This window comes from Scaptodrosophila lebanonensis, unplaced genomic scaffold, assembly GCF_003285725.1.
Source record: "Scaptodrosophila lebanonensis strain 11010-0011.00,11010-0021.00 unplaced genomic scaffold, SlebRS2 tig00000085-arrow-pilon, whole genome shotgun sequence".
In the NCBI taxonomy this organism is placed as follows: Eukaryota; Metazoa; Arthropoda; class Insecta; order Diptera; family Drosophilidae; genus Scaptodrosophila; species Scaptodrosophila lebanonensis.
Window position 1 is genome coordinate 3,213,310 of NW_022060564.1, and position 24,217 is coordinate 3,237,526.

General features: G+C 35.5%; 1 protein-coding gene across 1 annotated transcript; it reads right to left on the reverse strand.

Moving 5' to 3' along the window:
- Window positions 1-1,405: 1,405 nt before the first annotated feature.
- On the reverse strand, window positions 1,406-13,624 carry LOC115626356 (gamma-aminobutyric acid type B receptor subunit 1). The gene is made up of 15 exons (XM_030521707.1): window positions 13,370-13,624; window positions 7,629-7,763; window positions 7,390-7,560; window positions 7,097-7,313; window positions 6,849-7,014; window positions 6,539-6,782; window positions 6,327-6,476; window positions 4,052-4,194; window positions 3,857-3,980; window positions 3,678-3,794; window positions 3,406-3,613; window positions 3,087-3,343; window positions 2,882-3,019; window positions 2,633-2,813; window positions 1,406-1,493 (listed from the first exon to the last, which is right to left on the reverse strand). The coding sequence occupies exons 1-15, from the start codon at window positions 13,622-13,624 to the stop codon at window positions 1,471-1,473; spliced, it is 2,529 nt and encodes an 842-aa protein (XP_030377567.1). The 3' UTR covers window positions 1,406-1,470.
- Window positions 13,625-24,217: the final 10,593 nt, after the last annotated feature.

Genomic DNA, 24,217 nt, shown 5'->3' on the forward strand with positions numbered 1-24,217 from the left:
TATTTCGTGTGTATATAGTATATATATCATTCATTCATTCATCTCGTCTTGATCTTCATCATCATCATCATCATAATCATCATCATAATCGTGTGTATAGTTTTATTTCATTTAACGGCTTAGATTTTAAAGTCTTTCATTTCGTAGGAATTTGATGTTGTCTATGTATGTTTCTTATAGCACTTTTCGTGATGGATTAGAGTGATTGAATTTAAAAAAGGTTCCAATTCGTTTTGTTTACCATTTACCATTATATTATACTCGTATAATTTTATCATATCGTCAATAGGTCAGTTTTAAAATAAATTTTTTTCAATTCCTATTTAAATAACGACGCGTTCTTCTTCATCATCTTCTTCTTATTTTCTCGTTTAATTTGCTATTTTGTGTATAATATATATTTATATAATTTATAAATGCAATTTTAGAACTTACAGTATGTTCAAAAATTTCCTTTGCTTCTCAATTTCGTTTTCTTCATTTCATTTAAATACACAAACATACATAGAACAGTATGCATAAATTAAAAACGTTGCTTGAGCACAATACCCACCCATATGATTTATACAATAATTATAATAATTATAATAATAATAATAATAATAATATAGTAATCGATCGTAAATTTTTCGGGACTACGCTATGCTAGGTCATTGTTTATCTAAGATTTGCTATCATTTTTGTTTTTGTTTTTTTTTTCATTTATGCAAACACTTAGGTAAATATTTTAAACTATTAAAACTGCGTTGAGTGCACACACGACTTCAAAAATAACTTTGGACAGCCCAAGTTCATATATAATAAGTACATACATATATACTAATGCTTCTTACAAAAGACCTAACACCTAACTTAGAAACTAAACAAGTTGCTGAGTAAATCTTTGAAAGAGTCTAGAGTTTAGTGTGTCTGTGTAGAAGGCCGCATGGGCCCGAAGAAAGAACACTTCGAAAATCAAGTTCTAAGTATGCATTTATGTAATAGCTCTAGGAGACAGCACTGAGCAAGAGAGTTCAGGAAATTAAGTTCAACTAAGGACGTACTAAGGACGTACTAAACTAACACAACAATCTTTGGTTTTTCATTTTAAAATTATTAGCTTTAACATGATTTCTTATTGTGACTTGACTACTTGTGATCATTTCTTTTTGTTTTTCTCATTAACTTTAAAGCCTAACAATTTGCTTAGTTCACATTCTAATGTCGTTTTGTAAGTTAGAAATATTTCGTTTAAATTTAAGTACTCGCTAACACTTTTAAGGTACAATACATATTTCATTTAATCTACAAAATTGCTGCTACCAATTCTTATTTAGCTCAGCTTAAAGTTGATACAAAGTTTTTGTTTTTTTTTTGTGTTCTTCAATTTAAGAATATTAATTGTTTTTAGCATTTTTTTTATTTGTTTTTTTTTTACTTTTTTGTTGTTGTATAGTTCACCTATCACGCAAAGGAAATTGACAAGTTTTTTCATGTACGGTGCTCATGAGTATCTGCAAGAGATATGGGAAATAATTTAGAATGGGAAGTTCATTTCTTTTTTTCTAGAAAAAAGTTACAGAAAAGTGAGTGACAATTAACATCTAGTTGTCAAGCAACATAAAAGTGTAGGGCAGTATTTGCAAAAAGAAATTTTTACGGTTTCATGCCAGCAAATGCATTAAACAAATCACTTGTATAAAAATATTTTTAAAAAAATATTAAAGAGTATTAAGTTGAATTAGGTGACCCATGAAAAAATCATTTCAAATGAAAGATTTAATAGAAAGCTTAGATCTTAGATGAGCTTGTTTCAATCTCTTTGGACTCTTTGATTGAAATACAAACGAACGTAGATTCTCCCTATCCCCAGGCTATACCAGCTTATTTAATAATTTTTTGATTTGGCCCCCTTTTAAAAATTTGGTCAATATTGCCCATAATTCCAAAGCTACATAATATTACGTTATGAAATAAATTACAATAATTTCATTTTAAATTTTATCCCAACCCGACAATTCTAAGAAAAGTTAAAGACTATATAGGAATAAAACCGTTTATCCTGACTGATTGATTGATTAAGAGCTGGGAGGGTTTTGAATAATTTAAACTCCAAATGGGGAAATGGGGTAGCTTGTCTTCTCATAAGAGCGTTGGGTTTTGTTGTTTGTTTTGAAAACGCTTTTACAATTCCCTTGCTCATTTTTCAAGATATTTTCTAATATTATTAAGAAAGTATTCCTTAATAGACTATTTTGAAAAAGATCTTCAATGTTTTTATTTAAAAACAACTTACTTAAGAAATCAACCGTGAAAATGTCCGCGAAAGTGAAAATAAAGTGCTAAAAAGTAAATTGTTGTGCTCTTTAGATGCTTTGTTGGTGCAACACACATTCACACACACAAATACACATTAAATACAATTGAGGCATAACCTTTGAACTCCGTGCTGCGCGTTCAATCAATTTTGTCAATACCCACGAATAGGGCTAAAATTTCTAGGTTAAAAATCAAATAATGCTGTTAGGTAAATGAAGCTAAATCGAGCTGCATGCTAAGTACGAGTATATTGGAAACTACAAATCGCTTTATCGCTAAATATATATAGAAGTCTCTACTTTAAAGTACTAGTATTGGGGGGCGTGGCACTTACCTTGTGTGATTGCGAGTGTGGCAGCGGGTGTGGGATGTGTGCTGGTGTTGATGATAGAAGAAGAAGGCTGTGGTTGGACTGCAAGCGAGGTGGTTGCTGTGGCACCATTCAGTTCTGTGCCCTTCATGTTTACATCTCGCTCGACGAGCCTCTGTCGTAGAACCCGTATCTTTTCCTCTTTCTGTGAAATGTCAAATGAATTGGTTTGACTGGCATTATTTGAGAGACTAGACTGTCTGTGGGGCTTACTTGTGATATCAATCGTTGTAGTTCCTCGTTCTCTGTCAGCAGCTTCTGATAGCGTTCTTCATCCTCCTTTGATATGCCTGAGTCAGGATTGTACTTTGATTCGGCCTTATCCTTGGGATGTCGTATGACTTCAATGACCTATATTGAAAATAAATATATATATATATATACATAGATGTCTGTGCAGCAATGGAGAGTCAACTACCTTTGGCACAAATATCAGCAGCATGCTTAGGAAACAACAGAATATCACAGCTAGTGCAATGAAAGCGAAGGATGCGTCCTGCTGCGATGCAATGACCATGCCCACAGGCGCTGTGATCAGGCAGAGTACGACCACATTGTAAATACTCATGCCCACATATCGGGAGTCGTTGATCTGCTTGACCTTAATCGAGCGCGTCTCATAGGCCAAGAATAGGCCGAAAACGAGTATCAAGCCCTTAAAGCCATACACGAGTCCTGTCAACATACAGTTTCCATTTTAGATCAGATCTTTAGTTAAGGATTTTTGGGACACTTACCCAACCACATGGAGTTACGTTCACTTTCGCAATGTTCAAGCTCTGGACGTATTTTAATATCATCAGTTGTAGATACTGGATCTTCGAGTGGGAATGTTTCGAGTATACGCTGCAGCGGATCAAAGATCTGCCAAGAGAGTAATATCACTAAATCTACTGATAAGAGGCCCGAAACCATGGTGTATAGCTTCCAAGGTTCCACCTTTTTCTGCAAAAACAACAACAATTATTCAGCAAGATAGAGAGAGTGGAGCTAAGAATTGAGCATATACCTTCGGGTCAGTTTTTGCTTTTGTTGTAAAACGATGCACACGCCAGACTTTGCTGAACATGGCACCATATGCTAATGTAAAACCGGTGGATAATAACCAAGCTCGAGCTTGACAAATCTGCAATCAAGTATTATCTTCATTCTTCATTCTTCATTCTTTATGGAGATTTGAAAACAAACCTTTGGATATTCCTCTGGACTAACGAAGCGTCCGTCCATGCCCAGTAAGATGACTGATATAAGACAAATGATGACCCCGAATAGCATGATCGTATTGCATACAGGATGGGACGATTGTATTACCCTGAAAAGTGTTCACACGATTTCTTAGCGAAGAAGTTCTTCAATAAATGAGGGAGAACAGAGATAACTTACCTTCTATGCTTATTCCATATGTTGAATATAATGAGAGCTAGGGCTACAAATATTCCGCAACTCGAGATGGTGCACATGCACACAAATAACGGTAAAGATACTGTGCGTAGCACATGGGTGACAATGGTGCGATCTTGGGGTACCTTAAAAGAAACAAAAACCGCAGAAAACGTGACTATTAATTTTTACAAAACCTCGGAAAAAGTATAAATATTATAGTTATAGTTCTTATGTGAGGGAATTGTGAATTTTTGGATCGGCAACCTTTTCTGTAACGAAACCAACAGCAGGGTAACAGGCGCATATAAATGAACAGCAAGTAACAAATAGTGTTAAAGGTTCCTGAAGAATGCTCTCTTGTCGCTCGAAACCCAACCAATTGCCAATATATCGTTAAAGAATATCAGTTGAAAGCAAGTCATATATATATTTTCGATTATTGTAATATTTTAAACACTCTAATCAATCTGTTGACATTAACAAAATACGATCTTCCTTCTTGCTTATCAGAATCGAGAATTCTATATTGCCGTAGGCCTTGTCACATTTCTTAATATTCTTGGCCCAGACTTGGCAATAGAATTTATTCCTCTGATTCAACTGCATATTCTTGACCCGCACGGCAATGACCCGATGCATATCCCTGTCGCTGTAGTACAGTGCCTTTTGACTCAGCTCAATATATGTGGTGCGTATGAACGGTTCGGGATGGTATTCGAGCTCCACAAATGGGTTCGGCTCGGTGGTGCAGGTGAACCAGACACGATCTGCTCGCTGATCGGGCGGTTGCTTGAACAGTATCTTCTTGAACAGCAGATACGATTTGTAGTCGCAAGTGTCTACACTGAGCTCGTCGGGATGGGTGTAGGGGTCTGCCTTGAAACTAATGATGCGATTAATTTTTATGAACACACATGGCTCGTTGCTATCATAGCCGAATTGTTTGTCCGCTATGCAGGGTCCGAATCGCTTATTATTCCCGATATCCTTACCGGACTTGCTCAAAAAAGTGAGGATTTTGTATCTCATTTCAAATACGTCGCCGGCGTCTTTCGGATTGTATTTGATTTTTTCATAATTGTATTCAGAACCGGTCGGAGCAAAACTAACCAACGGTGTACTTTGCAAATGCGACGGCACCATAAAGTTCAAATCCTCGATAAAATGCAGAAAGACCGCTGTTGTAAACATGAGCATGAAGATCAGAAAGAGTATTATATAGATGCATGTGAAGACCCAATGTTGTGGGGTTCTCGATAAATAGGTTTGCCGGCGACTATCATAAATATGTTTGGTCCAGTGACGAAGGCGTGGAAAATGATATTCCGAGCCTGTATAGTAAATGCGATGGTCCTCGGCTAACTCATAATGTCCTTTAATCGTAGGCAGCCTCTGCAAATTCAAATCATCTTTTCTACGCAACGTCTTCTTGGGATACCAATACAGCTCCTTTTCGGTGCTCTGATGATCCAGTTGCCGTTGCAGAAAACTAGAGATTCGACTCGGTCGCCCTCTAAAACCCTGTCGGACATCTATAACACTATCCACCGACATTTTGGCTTGTGTCTGATTTTCTTTAAATAATCACAGAGTTTCTTTCTGTCTGACAGTTCGTCACAGTTAACGAGACTTGAAAACAAATGTCTATACGACGTTCCTTTTATAGACGCTCTCCTAGTCAAATAAGTTTATTTTATGTTTGGAGTGAAACTTCTTAATTAAGGGGTCGGCAACCTTTTCTGTAACGAAATCAATGTTTCTGTTTCTTGTGGTTTGCGGGTTTTCTAGGAATATTTTTAATGCCGAATAGAGCTGCGTTGTTTAGGGCTCTTGAAAGCTGGATCGGCAACCATCGTTGGCTGCTGCGTTTCTATTTATTTTTTAGCGGGCCTTATAGCTCTTTATAGCGGTGTTTTTAGACAATTTAAATCGGGTTTCTTAAATATATTTTTAGTGGGTTTTCTAGACAGTTTCTGACGGTTTTTTCTAGCTACATATAATTGCTATTGTTGCTATTTTTCAGCGGGGTTTCTGGCTATTTATAGGGATTTCTTAAGCCATATTATAGCTGTTTCTAGCTCGTTAATAGAAAGTCAACAATTCGGTCGATGTATGTACTTTTTTCGGTCATTATAAATATGAGAGAAATATTTAGGAAACCGGAAGCGAACATTCACAATTCAAATAATTACTGTACTGGCATTTCAATAAAATGCTTTGAAACCAAAAGCTCACCATTCTTATTCATATTGCGTTTGGCTGTCCTTTGACTTACCTTCCCACCTATCCACTGCTCCGTATTTAACCAAGTCAAGTTGTCCAATTGGGTGTCGTAATATCCTAGCTTCTCGTACTTGCCATTAATCATCTGCTCGATTTGTGTTAAGGCAATGCGATCGCCCTGCGAGCTAAACGCCACCACACCCTACAATTGTAAATGAAATGTGTAATTTATTGAAAGTATTGCAATTCTTATGGAGCACTAACCGATACGCCCAAGAACTGAGTCGAATTCATGGCCGCGTATATATCATCTGCAATTTCCTTGTCTGTGTAGGTAAAGTCTCTGAGCGATTTCTTTCTCAGCGTCAGCCTCTCCATGGTCTTGTTGAAGGCTAAAGCGACACTCCAGACTGCATCGTAGGCCAGCGGTGCTTCCTGATAGCCTTCCGGATAGCGATCGTGATTTATGTCATATCCCTCGTCAATGAGCGCATTATTCAGTCGATGTCTATATATATAAGGGAGATATTGTTTATTAACCAGAGTATTGCGATTCTATACTTTCGATTCTAACCGAAACTCCTCTGCGGTCATGCCTGAAATGGTTGTCTGATTGTTCTGATTCCACATGAGGGCCTCTGTGGTGAGATGCCCCTCGGCGGCAATGCGCATTTGTTCCACTGTACAGGTGATGCCCTCATTCTCCAGATTCACCTCGTACCAGTTGTCTTCGTACCAGCCTTGGGCATAAGCGGATTGAAGACCATTAAGTTTACAACAGCTGTACAACATTTGTAGTGGCACTATAGTATATGGGCTTACCTATAAAAAACCAGACGTGTGCACGCCCATAAAGCTGTTGTTTGTACATCTCGCAGAGGACACGACGCGCCGCCACCACGTAGAATAGGCCCACAATGATGCGCGCATCCTGGCGCCTCAAATTCCGCACGGCGTCCGTTGGATCGGATAGAAATGATTGTCTAGTTACGATTTCGACGCCAGCTTCCATGCAGCGATTCTCGAGATCTTCTACAGTCTATAAATACAAAAAAAAAAAAAAAACGTTCTCTTTTAAGTAATCGGGCAAGAGTTTGTTGTGACTGTTCACCCACCGATATAAACACCTCCTCGGCCTGTTGCAGGATGGCCACGCGGGACCAACCAAATTTCTTCATCAGCTTGATTCGCGTTGGATTGTGCACCGTGGCCGAGGGATGTGTGCGAAAGAGTGTGGGAAAGCGCTTGCGATCAGATAGCGCAGGACTAGACGCTCCATAGCATAGCTGGAAAAACAAAATTGGTTTGGCAATGGGACTCATGCAGATACATTTTATATACAAGTAATGCTTACCACAATTAGATTCCACATTTTGGCAGCCTCTGCCACAGTAGTGCAGACGGTGCTGCAACCCGCCAACAGCATCAGTTTTTGTGGCTTGTTATAGAGCAGATTGTACATCACACTAGCCCCCAGTCCAGGTTCGCACTGTGTTCGTCGTTGTTATTGGCAAGTATGGGAAATTGAAAAATTGATTAGATTTTGGCGCCCATATTAACATACATACTCGTACATAGTTTCCACTCAGCCCAGCCATGGAGTTGGCATCAACATTTCTGCGGCTCTCACATTTAATGGCTAATTTATGTATATAGTATAGCCCCGTGTGTGTGTGTATGATTAAGTTTCTGGCTTTTGTTCAGCTAAGCCAGCTTATATTTTCAAATAAAATAAAGCATATATTTCGGAGCTTAGCGATTCGTATAAATTAGTTGAAAATACATGGACGGGGAAGGGAGGGTTGGTATTTAAAACGAAAATAGCTGCATCTATAGGTAATCGAGTCTTACAAATCCACTCTTTGGAATACTGTTAAACTTATCTGAAGACACAGATTAGTATTTGTTTGTTCAGACCCATGTGGCGAATTCTTTTCCACACATTATTAGAGACTTTTCCTACGTTCTTTTATAAGAAATTGATTTAGAAATTGTTTTTGATCACAATGGGCCAAATTTTTAGGACCCAGTCTTTTCGTAATCAATTGCTCGTTTGAAAAACTTGTGAAATCGCGGCATTCCAATCTTGCCAAATACTGCTTCGGTCTGCAAAGAAATTAAGTCTCTGCTGAGCTCCAAACGGCTTTAATCTCAAAATCGTGAGAGCTTCCACGCATTGAGAATTTTCTTTGCTCCTAGATTCTGATTGGTTCGAATTTAGCTCGAACATTAAACGAAAATGCATCCATTCAAGTTGATTTGAAAATGTCTGAACAATTTAATGATTTTATGATTTCTCTTTCAAGCCAATGGAAATTAAACTATTAATGTATATTCTGTTAAAAAGGTTGCAGATATATGAAATGCTTTTTACTCTTTTTAATTCGTATCAAAAGATTAAGTATTTGGAAATTTAAAAAAAATTCCAATCTTCTTGTGTTGAGTTCCGTTGAGAAAATCAGCAATAAAATCAAATACGAAATCACATTTGAAAGTGTCAATAGAGTTAGGCTTAAGTGTAACCCTTGCTGGCCTGGCTGAGACGATGTCTCGGTGCTGATACGAATGCCATTCATTGGATTTTCCATTCATTATACTTGCTGAGCAAATGTGTGTCAATTTATTTTATGTCAGCCATCCATCTACCTTTGAAGAGGCGTAGTGAGTGAGTGAGCGAGTGGTTGCTCGAAGCTAGAAGTCGCTATATTTCTGTCTCCACTAATGAGACTGGGGAACTGGACTAGTACATACACTGACAAAAAAAAGGACACACGTACATTTAAATATTTTCAACATTTCGAGTTTAATGATAAAGTATTAAATTGAATTTCTGACGGATATTAAATCAGAAGTGATGATGATGTGGACGTGGGTTTTAATTCGCGCCAAGGGGTCTTTTTTAATAATATAATAAAAAATTATAAATAATTAATTACAAAATTATTCTTCCCTCTATTTTGCCTACTCTTTTGTGTTTGATCATTTTCAATAATGACATATTGTAATGCAAATTTATTTTTATAGAACATATTTTTATTACACACCAATGTTCCAATCTATTTTCTTTTCTTTTTGTTATTGTAAATATTGATTAATAGCTTAGTTCAATCAATATTGATACTAAATTAAAAACTAAATTATATATGTAGGTATATACTTAATTGATATGTTAAGCAAAGTATTTATATTGGAATTAACTATTAAAAATATTAAAATTTAATATATTTCTTGTATATTGAAATCAAGTACAAAAACTTCAACTTTTATATATTTTTTGTGTATTTAAGTCAAGAATAGAAAACTTTAAATAAACATTAAAATTTACTATGCATTATAGTATATTTAACTATTTGTTATTTGAATTTGACGCATATTAATATTGAATATGGTTCAACACTTTGATGATAAAGATTTACACTTTCTTTTAAATATAATCTCATATTTAAATCGGCAATTGAATATGTTTTTAATTAAATTCCCGTTGTTTGTAATTGATTTAAATACGAAATATTTAAGATATTATTTATTTATTTTTTGTTTAATTTTTCCCGCTTTACACTGTCGATTACACTGTCATTTTTATTTCTCCATTTTGTTTAATTAAGTAGAAAAGGCTAAGCTGGCTGGACTCTCGACATTAAGATATCCTTCCCATAATTCATAATGTTTTTAAGAAATGTGAATAAATTGAAATTGAAAATACAAAATATTAGAACATTGAATTGAATTGAATATGAAAATATTCATTTTTTCTAGGCAACTGTTTTATGAGTGTACGGCTACACATTGGGCAAGTGTTTCTCGAGCTCATTTCATTTGTTATATATGTATGTATGTATGTATGTCCCCTGTCTCTCCAAGCTGTGTCTCTGAGAAGGCCATTGAAGTGTTTGTTGGTTTGACATATGCCAACGGCTTTTACGACTTGCATTGCGCCGTACATCGTAGTCGTAGTCGTATGTACTGTTCGAGTAATTGTGGTTTTTGTGGCATTCCTGCGCCTTAGCAGTGCACCGCCGTTATTTGCTCAGGAACCACAGTGTATTCCTTTTGCATGTTGTGAGCGCCTTTGGTTTAATAGTTTTGTGTTTGTGCGACATTTCTTGGGACATTTCACACGTCAAAGTAGGTCAACCAAAAGGGCGAAGCAAACATTGCGTGCCAGTCGACCTTTGCTGTTTGTTGCTGCCCGCCTGCCTGCTCTCTGATGGGCCTAATTATGCAGCATTTAACGGAAGCTGTTTGCTAAGCCGCAAAAAAACATCGCCCAGGCTTCCAGCGAAGTGAACCGAAGCGAAGCAAAGCCGTACCCGAAACTAAACTATACCCCTATGTATAATATTACCTTCCTTCTACTATACATATGTATGCCTGCTTCTATCTGTCCGCATATGTACGTCTGTCAGCCAGCCTTGAATAAAAATAACTCAAATGATGAGCTGAGCGCGGCAAAAAGTGACCTCATTCAGACTCAAAACAAGTAGTTAAGCTTTCGCTCACTTAAAACTAATGAGCGCGGCGTATAAATAGCAGGGCACCAAAACTATACGTATACCCATCCCCTTGGCACCCCAAACCCCACAAACACCCCATTCATATTTTTATATTCGCGCCAAGGTGTGGGAGTCGCAGTCATACTTGTAAAGGAAAGCACAAACAACATGAACAACAGTCGATACAGTTGTCTATCTGTCTGCCCCTCTTCTTCTTCCGATAAGCTCAGCAACAATGGACCTATTTGCTTCAATTATAATAAATACTTTTTAAGTCTGCAGCTTTTCTTATCAATTATATTTGCGAAAACAAAATTCAATGCACACTACAATTGAACTTTTTATGCCCTCTACTCGAAGGGGAAACTAGTACTATGTATACCCTTTTAGCCTTTTGGGTACAAAACTTGGTATATAGACTCTCCTAGTCCCTAGGAATTTGAGTTTATTTTATTTTGTTGATTTTTCCTATGCTCCTCTCCTTACAGAAATACTGTCCATTATTCCAACGCTATCGAGTAGCTCTCTGTTTTTGTTTTAAAATTACATCTAAATCGGTTAACTTTAAGAATATAATATATTTTATTTTATTTTGTTGATTTTTCCTATGCTCCTCTCTTTACAGAAATACTGTCCATTATTCCAAAGCCAAGCTATAGATTAGCTCTCTGCTTATTTTTTTAAATCACATATAAATCGGTTAACTTTAAGAATATAATATAGACTCTCCTCGCCCCTAAGAGTATGAGTTTATTTTATTTTGTTGATTTCGAATCCTCCTTTCCATACTGCCCATTATTCCAAAGCCACACTATCGAGCAGCTCTCTGTTTTTGTTTTTAAATTACATCTAAATCGGTTAACTCTAAGAAAAGTTATTAGCGAAGTAATTTCGCAAGTCCATTTAATTTTAGCCCGATCATTTCATTTCGCAGTTTTGACTAGAAATTTTGAATTGTATTTCTCAAAAACTATTGGTTTCATGTCTTTGCCGTGCCGATTTCTCTGCAAAGATTGAGAGCAAGAACTGTCGTTTAAAGAAGCAGAAGGACTGCGTATGATTGTTTCTTTAATAAATTGAATAGCCTTGGATTCAGTCCAAATCGAAAAAACTTTGAATTTAAACTTTTGGAAGCACGCGGAATGACAGCAATTCGATAACTTTTCCGTTTCATAGTAATTCCGGTTCTAGTGGAAAGTGATTGGCTCTTGATGTCATTTCTTTTCCTGAAAACTGTTTACACAACTGAATTAATTGTATAAAGAACTTATTTGTATATGTCACAAGTATTACTAAATTCAATAAAAAATGAAATGAATTAAAAAATATTAATTCATGAATTTACACAAAACTATATTTATATTTGCTTAATTTTTTTAAATTGCATTGCAAATGGAAAAAGTTGTGCTTTTTTTAGAATCGACAGCAAACTTATATCTTTTCATGCCCGAATTCCATGCATGCTTTAATTTTTATGGGCTATTTTTTTTATTATTTTTATTATCATGGTGGCTTTTTAAGTCAATAAAAAAGTTTTGCAGCCAAATACTAGTTATTTGAGGTAACTAAAAATAGAAAAGGAATGCAAAAACATATGCTTTTAAAATAAACTCATGAAACAAATACAAATGTTGATTATTGATAATATTTTGGTCGCAAACAGACTACTGGCCGACATTTTGGTTAGAAGGTAAGACAACCCGACCACATTTCTTATAAATTCTCGCAACAAAGTGGATTCTAAGCATACGTTTAATATTAAAAGCGCTATTTAAGAATAAAAATTGCTATGTAAAGATTAAATATAGAATAATAAAGAATAAATAATGGCTGCTTATTTTAACATTATTGCCGAAATGTTCAAATTGAATTTTATGAATTTTATTTGAAATATTTAAAACAATAATATGCCGCTGCTGCCATGAAAATAATCAGCAAGCGCTATAATTTATCCCTAGAATAGTTTTTGTATGTTAATTAAGAAGAGCAAAGTTTTTATTTCTATGTTTGTTCTTTTTTGTAATGCTCCCGAATATACATTTTAAAAAGTTTGCTAGGGCGGCTTGTTTTCAGTCGGCATTTATGTAACTGACTGGTGCCAAGGCTCGACTCGGCTCGACTCGATTGGACTCCCCAGCTCAGCATTGATAACATTTCATGCGACTCAGCCGTTCTCGTCCGGCCGTCAACCATTGCCATTAATTATGAGTCTGACATGTATATATACATACATACTATATATACTATGTATGTATATACCCTTTATTATGCGCAACTACAACAAAATCATAATAATACGCCACTATGCCCCAGAGAAATATGCTAATGAATGCGCCGAAAAACGTAAAAACAAAACAAACTGACTGGGACTGTGAACTCTGGACAGCCCGGCGGTTCGGGGTAAGTTCGGGCCGGGGTGGGGCGGGGTGTGGTTTGCGTGTGCGTGTGGTTGGGCGTGTGATGGCAATAAGTGGCACCCCAGAGAGTTTGCACATTGTCCAGCTTATCATGCACACTGCGTTGCACACACAAAGACCCATTCACCCATTCACCCATTCATTCACTCATTCACTCATTTAAATTGTCCCTGGCACACACTCACCTCGCTGTCATTGCTGTGCAGTATTAGTTTGAAGCCTGGCAGCAGGTTCGGCTCCTTGTTGACATCATCCAATGCCAGCCTTGCGGCCGGCATGCATGCCTGTCCGCCCTGCCATCCTCCCTTGCCTGCGATGGGAAAGATGCCGCCTATGTGCAGCTCATCGGGTCTTCCGGCCCAAGTGCCGCTCAGGTGGCTCGAGCCGCCGATTAAACAAAGCAAAAATATCCAAAACGTAACAGCAACATCACTTGTCATATCCTAAAAAGAAAAAAATAAACATAAATACATACATATCTAGAGATATATTTACATCTATATTTTAGGTAGACCAAGAAAATGTGGCAGATATCATTTTTGAGTGTGTGTGTGTGTGTGTTGTGTGTTGTTTTGCTGTCCTTTGCATTCTTCTTCTTATTTATTTTGTTGTTGTTGTTGTTGTTGTTGTGATTTTCTGTCCGCTTTTGTGAAGCACGTAAATTTGCGTTTTATGTGGCAAGCAATTTTTATGACTACAACGTTGCCTGCGTAAGCTTTTTATACACTCGTGTACGAATGGGGCATTATTATTTTATCATGATGTTTGTAAAATATAAACTAGACTAGCAGAACACCGTAAAGCTGTCAGCATCAGGGAACTAACACAAACATTAAACTTGATTCATTTCGCAGTCTCTCTGCTGGGCCACAAAGTTGTAGCGACAATATGAATAAACAATTGCCGGAGAACCTGAGAAACTACATCTTTAAACTCAACAAAAGAGAACATAGTTTGTCTTATAGCTTTTTATCTTTTTGGAAAATTTTAGAAATTGAACATTTTGCAAGTTGCATAGATTTAAATTTCTAATGAATTTAAACTAAAATATAGTTGCTTTTATTTGTCCCAATAGAAAATTAAATAGAGACTTGTGAAATGTATTTTATGTTTAAATATAATCTATAATATAACACCCTGAAAACTAAACTTAAAAAATTTGTTTGTAGTGAGAGAAGTCGAGCTCCTCAATAAAGCTATCCCCCGCAGATTCAACTTTTTAATTGCTGTCAAATCTTTTCGCCAAGCAGCTAATTATTTATACATTCTATTATTAATAAATAATTAAATAAATATTCACTTTGCATTCATTACAAACCAACAAGAATACTGATAGCCTGTCATATGACAAGTATATATAGTCCTATAGGAGTTGTCTTAAAAGGTCACATGCAGATATGTATTTAAAAATCGTTAATTATATTAAACATAATGGAAATAATAGTAATGGTATAGACAAGCTGGCTATTTAGTTCAATGCTCCAAATTGTGAACACTTTTCTCTTTGACAACATGCCATTAAATAATTTTTAAATTATTGGTATTTGGTGAAGTAAAATAATTTATAGCTACACCTTAAAAGGTTTATTCAAATGTGCCAGATTTATCAATATAAGGTGTTCTTTGATTTTAAATTGAACTGCGCGAAAAATACCTAAGTATGAACCTTAAAAGTATGCTACTCTTATTTCAAAGTGGGTTCAAACCTTCCGAAATAAAATAATCTGAAAGGACAGGACAAATTCGTTTTAGTTTTAAAAATGTTATAGAAGAAAAGGGATATCAAGTTAAAGAATTATTAAAAAGAAAAAATTAAAAGAAAATGTTCCATTGCTCTCGAATAAACGCCAACTATTATAATATCATATTTTTAATTTTAATATTTATGTCAAATCATATGAAATGAAAGATGAAAGCAAAAGGTAAAGTTAAAGAATAAATAAAAGTATAGTTAGTATTTATTTTAAATAAAGAACAGACCAACTATAAAAATTGTATCATTTCTATATCTCTATTAATGCATTCTTAAGAGAAAGCACATGAAATGAAAGACAAAAGAAAATGTAATAAAACGTCAAATAAAACTAAATTAATTTAAATAAATTAAATTAAATTAAACGGAATGAAAAAAGTAATCTGGTACTTGTAACGCTAGCATAAGTATATAAATAAATAAATTAAGAATACAAAAATAAATAAATCAATATAAGGTGTTCTTTGATTTTAAATTGAACTGCGCGAAAAATACCTAAGTATGAACCTTAAAAGTATGCTACTCTTATTTCAAAGTGGGTTCAAACCTTCCGAAATAAAATAATCTGAAAGGACAGGACAAATTCGTTTTAGTTTTAAAAATGTTATAGAAGAAAAGGGATATCAAGTTAAAGAATTATTAAAAAGAAAAAATTAAAAGAAAATGTTCCATTGCTCTCGAATAAACGCCAACTATTATAATATCATATTTTTAATTTTAATATTTATGTCAAATCATATGAAATGAAAGATGAAAGCAAAAGGTAAAGTTAAAGAATAAATAAAAGTATAGTTAGTATTTATTTTAAATAAAGAACAGACCAACTATAAAAATTGTATCATTTCTATATCTCTATTAATGCATTCTTAAGAGAAAGCACATGAAATGAAAGACAAAAGAAAATGTAATAAAACGTCAAATAAAACTAAATTAATTTAAATAAATTAAATTAAATTAAACGGAATGAAAAAAGTAATCTGGTACTTGTAACGCTAGCATAAGTATATAAATAAATAAATTAAGAATACAAAAATAAATAAATCATAACTATAAATTACTAATATTTCTTTTCATTTATTAATAAAAATAAACAAATCATAACTACAAATTACTAATATTTCATTTCATTTATTATTATTATTTAATATTCATGTTGTGACAGTCTCTAATTAGAGCTTTCATTTCTCTTCAAATGTAAACGCTGTTATTTTTTCAAGTGCACATTAGTTGTAACAACTAAACAACTTGAACAGCACACAAAAACATTTCTCAAACTTTTCCAACTATCATCGGATTAGAGGCTAAATATTTGTAATATTTTTTTCTATAGCATACTCTTATGAGCATTGATTGGCAGTATAAATCTATAGGATTATATACTCTATATACTCTATATAAGTATCGTGCTGATTTTCTCTCTAACTAAACTTCACTTAAAGAAAACTGCCACCCCGAATGGGCGCCGCTGGCAAAATGGCGATGTCGCACGTGAGGCTGTACCGCCACATACATACACATGTAGTATGTATGAGGAAATGTCTATGTGTTTGTGTGTGTGTTTGTGGGTGCCTGCGTGCGAGTTAGATATAGATACATGGCATATGAATATGGTTGTCTGGAACGCTGTCGTTATTGAATGACAGTGGCTGGTCCCATGCTTGAGCAGCCATTTATATGTAAATGTCAGCGCTCGTTTTTGGGGCACACGCGGCGTATACGTTTTGCACAGATTTGCACATGGCCAGTGCTAATGGCAACAACGAAGGCAAAGGCGCAGCTGATAACGCGCTTAAGGCATCATCATCATGTACATACATACTCGTACATACATACATACATACATACATACACACACAATTACAGAATTAAATTCACTTAGCGAAAATGTGAATTCCCAAATCCAGTCTCTACCAACTTTTCATTTGATGTACGACTGGATTAACAATTAAATTAAGTTGCACCATACTTGCCAACACCATGGAGATTTATCCACGCCCACAACTGGGTTGTACATTTTAATGAAGGATTTAAAAAGACAATAAAACAATAAAACCTACACACTTTGTTGACTATATTTTTTTTAAAATAAAATGGAATTAAAAGTCGATCTTGTTTACGTTAATTCGGAATATAGTATGCTTTTATGATTGCTGTATTAAGTTGCTGCTTTAACGAATTTCTCAACTAATAAAATAACACTTTCTGCTGCGGGCTGGTTGAATTATTTAAGGTAAATCTATTTTATTTAAGCAATATTTTGTTCAACAATTTTCTGCTGTAAATAACATATGCAAATGCATATTTTAGTAATTATCAGAACAGTCTAAGAACTCTCTTCAAATATCAGTTTTTTTTTTTACCAACAATATTATTATGTTTTTAAAATTTTCACAATTATATTAAATGAACAAAAATCGTAGTTATTTATTAATATTGGCCTAGCAAGTAAACAAACAATATTTAACCAAATTGTTAGTCGCTTCAATACAAAAAACTGATAATATGATTGATGGAGATCCAAAACCAACTGACGCGCTAAAATCCTAAATTCCAGCAATTTCTCACAATGAACTGCTGCCAAAATGGCTAAACACGATGATGGAAGAATATCTATGAAGTAGCTTTGCGTTATAATTTCATCTTCTTTTCACTTTGAAGAAATGAAATATGATTGTATCTTGTACTAAGACTGTCTTTTAGAAGACTTTTATGTCCATAAACTGCAAGATAATTTTTTATTTTTGGACAAATAAAACAAGTTTAAGTAACTGAAGAAATATTAGTAAGCATATACAATAATAGTTATGCCAAAAATTAATCCCCACAACCACTTCCTAAAAACACACACAGAACTACAAGCCATAAGTAAACTCCAGCAGATCTGAAACTAACCTAACCCCTTAACCCTTTTTTATTCTCTCATCAACAACTTCTTTTACTGGGGAGCGAGGTACATTTTATCTTTAACAGTTATCGGCAGAAATACTTCCCAGATCTCGACCCATTCACCTTTCTCTCACCTTCCACCTTTCTTCTTAAAGCATCAAATCTAATTCATAAAATGTAGTTCCATTAAATCTTTAATCATTCATCCATTCATTTCTGTAAAAATCTTCATTATAAATCATATTATCTATTAAGTTAGGCTTAAGCTTAACTATAAATTTTATTGCTTTTAAGCTGTATTTAAATAAATAAATAAAATAGTGAAAACATAAGCTATTAAAGCCAACATGCCTGGAATTAATAAAAAAATAAATAAATAAATAAAAATAATAAATAAATAATAAATAATGAGAAGTCAATAAATATTGAAAGCATGCACAGTGGCTTATGCACTGTTTTATAATTATTTCTGAATTGATTGAAAAATTTGTTAAAAACTTTAAATATAAGCAACCGCTAAGACCATAGCCATTTGGCCATCGAAATATGAATAATAAACAAAGAAAAATATGTTCTTCTTTTATATTTTTAAATTTAAAATTTAAATTTATAATTTTATTTTAAACAATAAAATTGTTGCATAATAATTTGAATAATCTTCACAGAATCGAACATTTCAATGATAAATTCTTATTGAGTGCCAAAAATAAAATACACTATAGAATATATCAAATATAATAACTTAATTAAATAACAAATATAGCTTAATGCCTTGGCAGCCAGGCTATAAACCCCTGTTGGCCTATAGTTTTAACTTTAAGCTGGCCCCATAAATAAATAAATAAAATAAATAAACTTAATTAAATAAGTTTGAGCAATAGTATTGTTATTGTTATTAAAAATATGCGAAGCCAACTATAAACTAACAATTGAATTTAACGCGTATTTAACAAGAACGAGGTAGAAGTTTCAATTCAAAATAGTCAGCCTTACAACACCTTGTACCTTTTTTAGTTTTAAAGATTACCTAATACACTAAGTGAACTGCACATTAAGTATAAATATAATTATACGAGTAGTATGCAAATAATTTTCCAAGCCAAAGCAACTATGCCAGAGATCTGCAATTGCACAAAATATTTGGAAGCTAATTTTAAACACTTTTTCGCCGAGTGTTGAGTTAATGTTCAGCTTGTAGGGGGCAGGGAGGAGTAGGAGGGGTTCAAGTGGTTGGGCTGCTTCTTTTTTTTTTTTTTTTTTTGCATTGACACCTGAGTTCGCTTCTGGTTCGCTGGATACTCAGGCACAGGAGCAGGGACTTGAGTTGACCTACTTTTTAACAAACACGCGCGTTGAATAATTACGCATGATTGCTGTTGTTGCTATTGTTGTTGTGCTACTTACTTTGCGTATATGCGCCCGCCGTTCAAAAATGTAAGGCAATTGATTGTGGGCAGCAGAATTGTTGTGTGTGCGAAGTCAATTGTTTCATAAGACAGCGACAGCGACAACGACGACGACGACGATATTGATGACTGCGATGATGAATATGTAGACAATGGCGATTCAATGCAATTTGCTTTTGCAGTTTGCTGTTTGCTGCTGTTGTTGTTTTTGCTGTTTTTGTTGTTGTTGTTGTTGTTTTGTTGTTTTGTTGTTGTTGTTGTTGTACTACCAATTGCTGCAACGTGCTGCCAAATTGCGTACCATTTGACTTGCTGCGCATTACAATCGATAATCCTTTGCACAAATGCAGCTCAGCTCAATGGATGGCAGGATGGCAGCAACAACAACTGCAACTACAACAATGCTCTCGCATTTGCATTCAGGCACAAAATCCATTTTAATGAAATGCCATAAGCCATAAGCTATAAGCCATCAGCGCCCCTTACGAGCTACCGAGGTCCCCAAGTCCCGAAGCCCTGCAGATGCCGCTGAGCTGCTGCTGATTCTCCTGCTCCTGCTGCTCCTGCTGCTCCTGCTGCTCCTTCTCCTGCTGCTTAAATGAGCCGCTTAATGTGCGACTTTTGTTTATTGTTGCTGTTGCTGTTGCACTTTTTGTTCACTTCTATTTGTTGTTGCTGCTGTTGTTGTTGTTGTTGTTATTATTATTGTTGTGCAATTATTTTGTTATTACTTGTGCGCTTGCCTTTTTCCGCAAAAAGGCACACACTCTCGTATAGTACACACGCCCACAGGGCGTGGGTGTGAAATTGGCAAGCACAAAAATCACACTCACACACACGCACACACACACACACACACACTTATACACACGCACACAGAGCAGCGTTTCGCCTTCGAGTATGTATTGCAATTTATTTTTGTGTGTTGGTGTGTGTGTGTATTATTATTTAATTTTTAAACTGTCCTCTCCTCTCGGCTATTTATTCACAAGTATTTTCTTTATTTAACTCCATTTCCTATTGATTTCTTGTATATATCCTTTTCGTGGGAATTTGTTAAGCGGCACTGTCGTTTATTTGGCCCTCTCGAGCTTGTGGAGCCGTAGCATTAAATATTTTCGGGGCGTTTGCTGACTTGACTTAAACGGGAAAAGGCAAAAATAAAATTTGAAAAATAACAACAACTATGATGTTTGCAACGCACACGCACACAGCACTGTTGTGTCCTGTACTAAGTACTTGAATTTAGTTTAGCTTTTTCTTTGATTTTTTTCTGTTGGTTTTTTTGTTAGACTGTATATAGGTATGTTTGTATGTATGTGTATACGTTATTGTTGCACGCTTTGCGTCTCTAAAGTTGCTGCGCCCGCTTTATAATTCATGTTAATTTTTTAGCAACCTGAAGAAATGCACACACAGACACACACACACACACAAAGACACACAGAGAAACAGGCACAGCACAGACCCAGAGACACTAAACACACACGCACACACACTGTGTACACATTGAGAGTTGTATATATATATATATATATGTGTGTGTATATATTTAGGTATGTATGTATGTATGTGGATAGGTACTTGTTTTCTATACACAATTTTTGTAAAACTCTTTTGTGTGTGACGTGCTCGAGGACGTGGACGCTGCGCGCGTTTTGTATGTTCCACATGTATCCGACGACTGGAACTCCATGACTGACATTTACATTGGCGAGTTTACAACACGCTGACAAGCTGGCTAGCGAGCGTTTTCTTCTTCTCTGCTATCATCACAGGAGCGGAGCGTGCTGAAAGCTTCCCGTCCACCAGCAACCAGAAACCAGAAAGTACACAACTAGGCGAGAGCTTTGTCCACACACGTTTGCCAACGAAGAAAGCTTTCTCGCTTCCAGCGAGAGCGTCAAAATGTTACTTCCAGTTGCCAAGCAGCAAGGTGTGTGTGCCAGAGTTCTTCTATGACTGTATGTGTGTGTGTGTGTACGTGCGTGTGGTGTGGGTGTGTGCGTGCAAGGCGTGCGACAGCGGCAGCGCTTTGAAGTTGATAACAGGCGTCATTTGCGCTCTTTACAGACATGCCTGACCAGAACACTAGTTCACATATTTATGTTGACCCGATAAGTGGCGCTAAATTATACGTTTTTACCCCCAATTTGTGACAATCTGGACTAGAGCAGAAGCTATAACGTTTCCACTTCTCAATTATATTGATTGGTTCACAGATTTTAGAGTGGAATAGAATTGAAATTAAGCATAGCATACTTTTCGGCTCAACTTCTCTGTGGCGCTGCCATTTTGTAAAAAATTTTAGACATTTTTTTTTTAGATATTTTTGCAAAGTATTTCAAAGTTAGTTTGCGCGTAAATGAATGGAAAAGGCTTTTTGGAAGCGTAATTCGTTTGATTCCAAAAAACATTTGACGCTGAAAATGTGTTTTTTTATAGAAATGGAGGGAACTCTTTGTATTTTGATAACAAGATTTAGAAAAAGCCTTTGTAAAATTCATTTGATTTGAGGCTGCAAATTTGTCCTTTTATGGGAAAGGAAAGAACTCCTTTTTGTTTTGTTAACAACGCTTATTCTGAGAACGTTTCTTTAGAAGTAACTTTATTGTAAGCATAGGCGGCAGTATTACACTTTTCTTAAGACCACGTATTAATATTTTTAAGTGTAGTTTTTATATATTTCCAAACAATTCCAAGTAAGCACTTTTACCCGCTCATTTTCTCAGAAAAAGCCAAATAATAATTGAATACATAACTTCATTAATTATAAAGAATCTGTTGAAATCAATTATAAAATGCTTAGTTGATTTAAAAAATTAGGCCTGGTATAAAATAGCGCAAATATTTTGTGGCTTCAAGAAATTGTTATAAATTTTTAATATCAATGCTCAGTATTTTATTTGTAAAGAGCAGGCAAACATTACAAAAAAAATGGATTGATGAATAGTCGTAATTGAAGTGTGGGAGGTAATTAAAGATAGTTTTAAATTAAAATTTTTTTATGTTGAAGGCACCTTTTTCTTTTGCCCATTCCACAAAACATTTATCAAAGTACAGTTGGCGCGCAGTGTGGCTGAGTGTGTAACAAAATCCGCTTCAACTATGTATTATTTCATTAAACTTTTGCCCATTTATGAACACGAACCGGCACTCCAGTTACCCGCCAGGGTTGTCAACTGACGCTCCAACACAAGAGAGTCACTTTAAGCAACAATCAACATTTATGGCACACACATCCAAATTTATAATGGCGCATTATTATTTAATATCAAGTACGAGAACTGCCCGCTGTCTCGTCACAAAAGCCTGAAACGCTAAAGGGCTGAACGGCTGAAGGGCTGAAAGGCGCGCATGGCCAAGGTCGGACAGCTAAGGGCCAATGTCAATATGGTTGCAATTGTTTTGAAAGCGAGAGCCATTATTTCCTGGCATGCCGACAACAATTACAACAACATTAGCCACATTAGGAACAACAACAGCAGCAACAACAATAACAACAAGCGAAACAGGCAATCAGTCAAGTCAAGCAGCCGCATTGCATGCAAACCTCATCGTCAACCTCGTGTAAAGTTTTGGGCCCCAAAGCCTTGCGCGACTACTAAACGAGACACACACGACATACAACAACACATGCAAGGCTTCATGACACGCACAACAACAATAACAACAGCAGGGAGATGGAGAAGGAGAAGAAGAAGTACGAAACGACCAGCAAGGTACATGCATGTGACCCTCGAAAGGTGGAGGTCCTTGTAATTTAACTCACTTGTCGAGTTGACCTTTCGTGTACTTCAAAAACATTCACATACAGGTGCCCAGGTGGATGGGCAGGGGTGGTGGCCTAACGCCTAAATGGCCACCTTGAGGCGGTGTGTTCGAGCCCCCCACGGCTGCATATTTGATGAGCCCTTATCAAGGGCTTGGTTTATTGAATTTTAAATCGATACATTTCCGGCAGACCCAATTAGCGTGCTAATTGCCATTAATAAAACATTGCAATTGCCAATGCAAATGAATGCCTTAGATGAGGTCGACATTACGTTCTCGGACCCTCTCCCACTCCACCCACTCATTAGCCAGAATCGGGCGAAAAGTAATGAATGAATGCATTAATAATTAGCTCGATATTTTCTTTACTCACTGCTGGCACAAGGTACAAAACATTTTCAGTCGCACTCCACCCACACAAGCACACAAACACCCATACACATACACACACACACATATACACGCAGCATACTCGTACAGTGAAGTTTCGATCAAACATTTGTATCGATTGGCGCCGTCAGTCAACTTCCTATTACTCATTCATATGAGTGATTTTTGTCAGACTATAAATACAAGGCTTATTAAACATTCATAAAGCATGCCGAAACAGTTGAACAAATGCCACAAAGTGTACAGAAATTCCGCTAGCAGACTGACAAATACTGTTTGATTACCTTGCCAACGGATCCTTGAGCTTGGCCTAGCCTTGCCATGGAATAAGTTTTGAAAACGTTTGTAAAAGAAAAATGAAACTTGTAACTGAATAATGTTGTGAATAATCCGGCTTATCTTTCGTTGTCGAATAAAACATTTGCCTTTTACTAAAGATATCCGTGGAGAGGAGCATTCTAATGAGACTGAAGAATTTTTGGTGGGGCATTAAAAAAATAAAATTATATTAAATTTGTATTTTTCATTAAAGCTGTCCTTGAAGCACATATTAGTTGCCAACATATATCTTTCGCATATATATTGTAATATATTGATTTAAAAAATAATTTGGGACCATTCCAAATGCAATTGGCTTTTCTGTGCCAATAATATAATTAATAGAGTTTTTGTATATACTGAAGAGTTACCTTTAAACCATTTGATTTACAATTCAAAAGCAATTCGTCCTCAGTGAAACAAGCTAAAATGCTACAGTAGAGTAAGCCCGACAATAAAATACCCCGCACCCAAACAAACTCTCTCCACTCCCTCCATATGCGATA

What these genes read in the sequence shown, in the direction of transcription:
- LOC115626356 (XM_030521707.1), bottom strand. Translation starts at nt 13,624, where the DNA reads ATGACAAGTGATGTTGCTGTTACGTTTTGGATATTTTTGCTTTGTTTA. An exon ending in AGCAGTGGATAGGTGGGAAG is followed by an intron (nt 4,195 to 6,326) that starts GTAAGTCAAAGG and finishes GTTTCTTTTAAG; the next exon opens with GTACCCCAAGATCGCACCAT. An exon ending in GTCCAGAGGAATATCCAAAG is followed by an intron (nt 3,795 to 3,856) that starts GTTTGTTTTCAA and finishes ACTTGATTGCAG; the next exon opens with ATTTGTCAAGCTCGAGCTTG.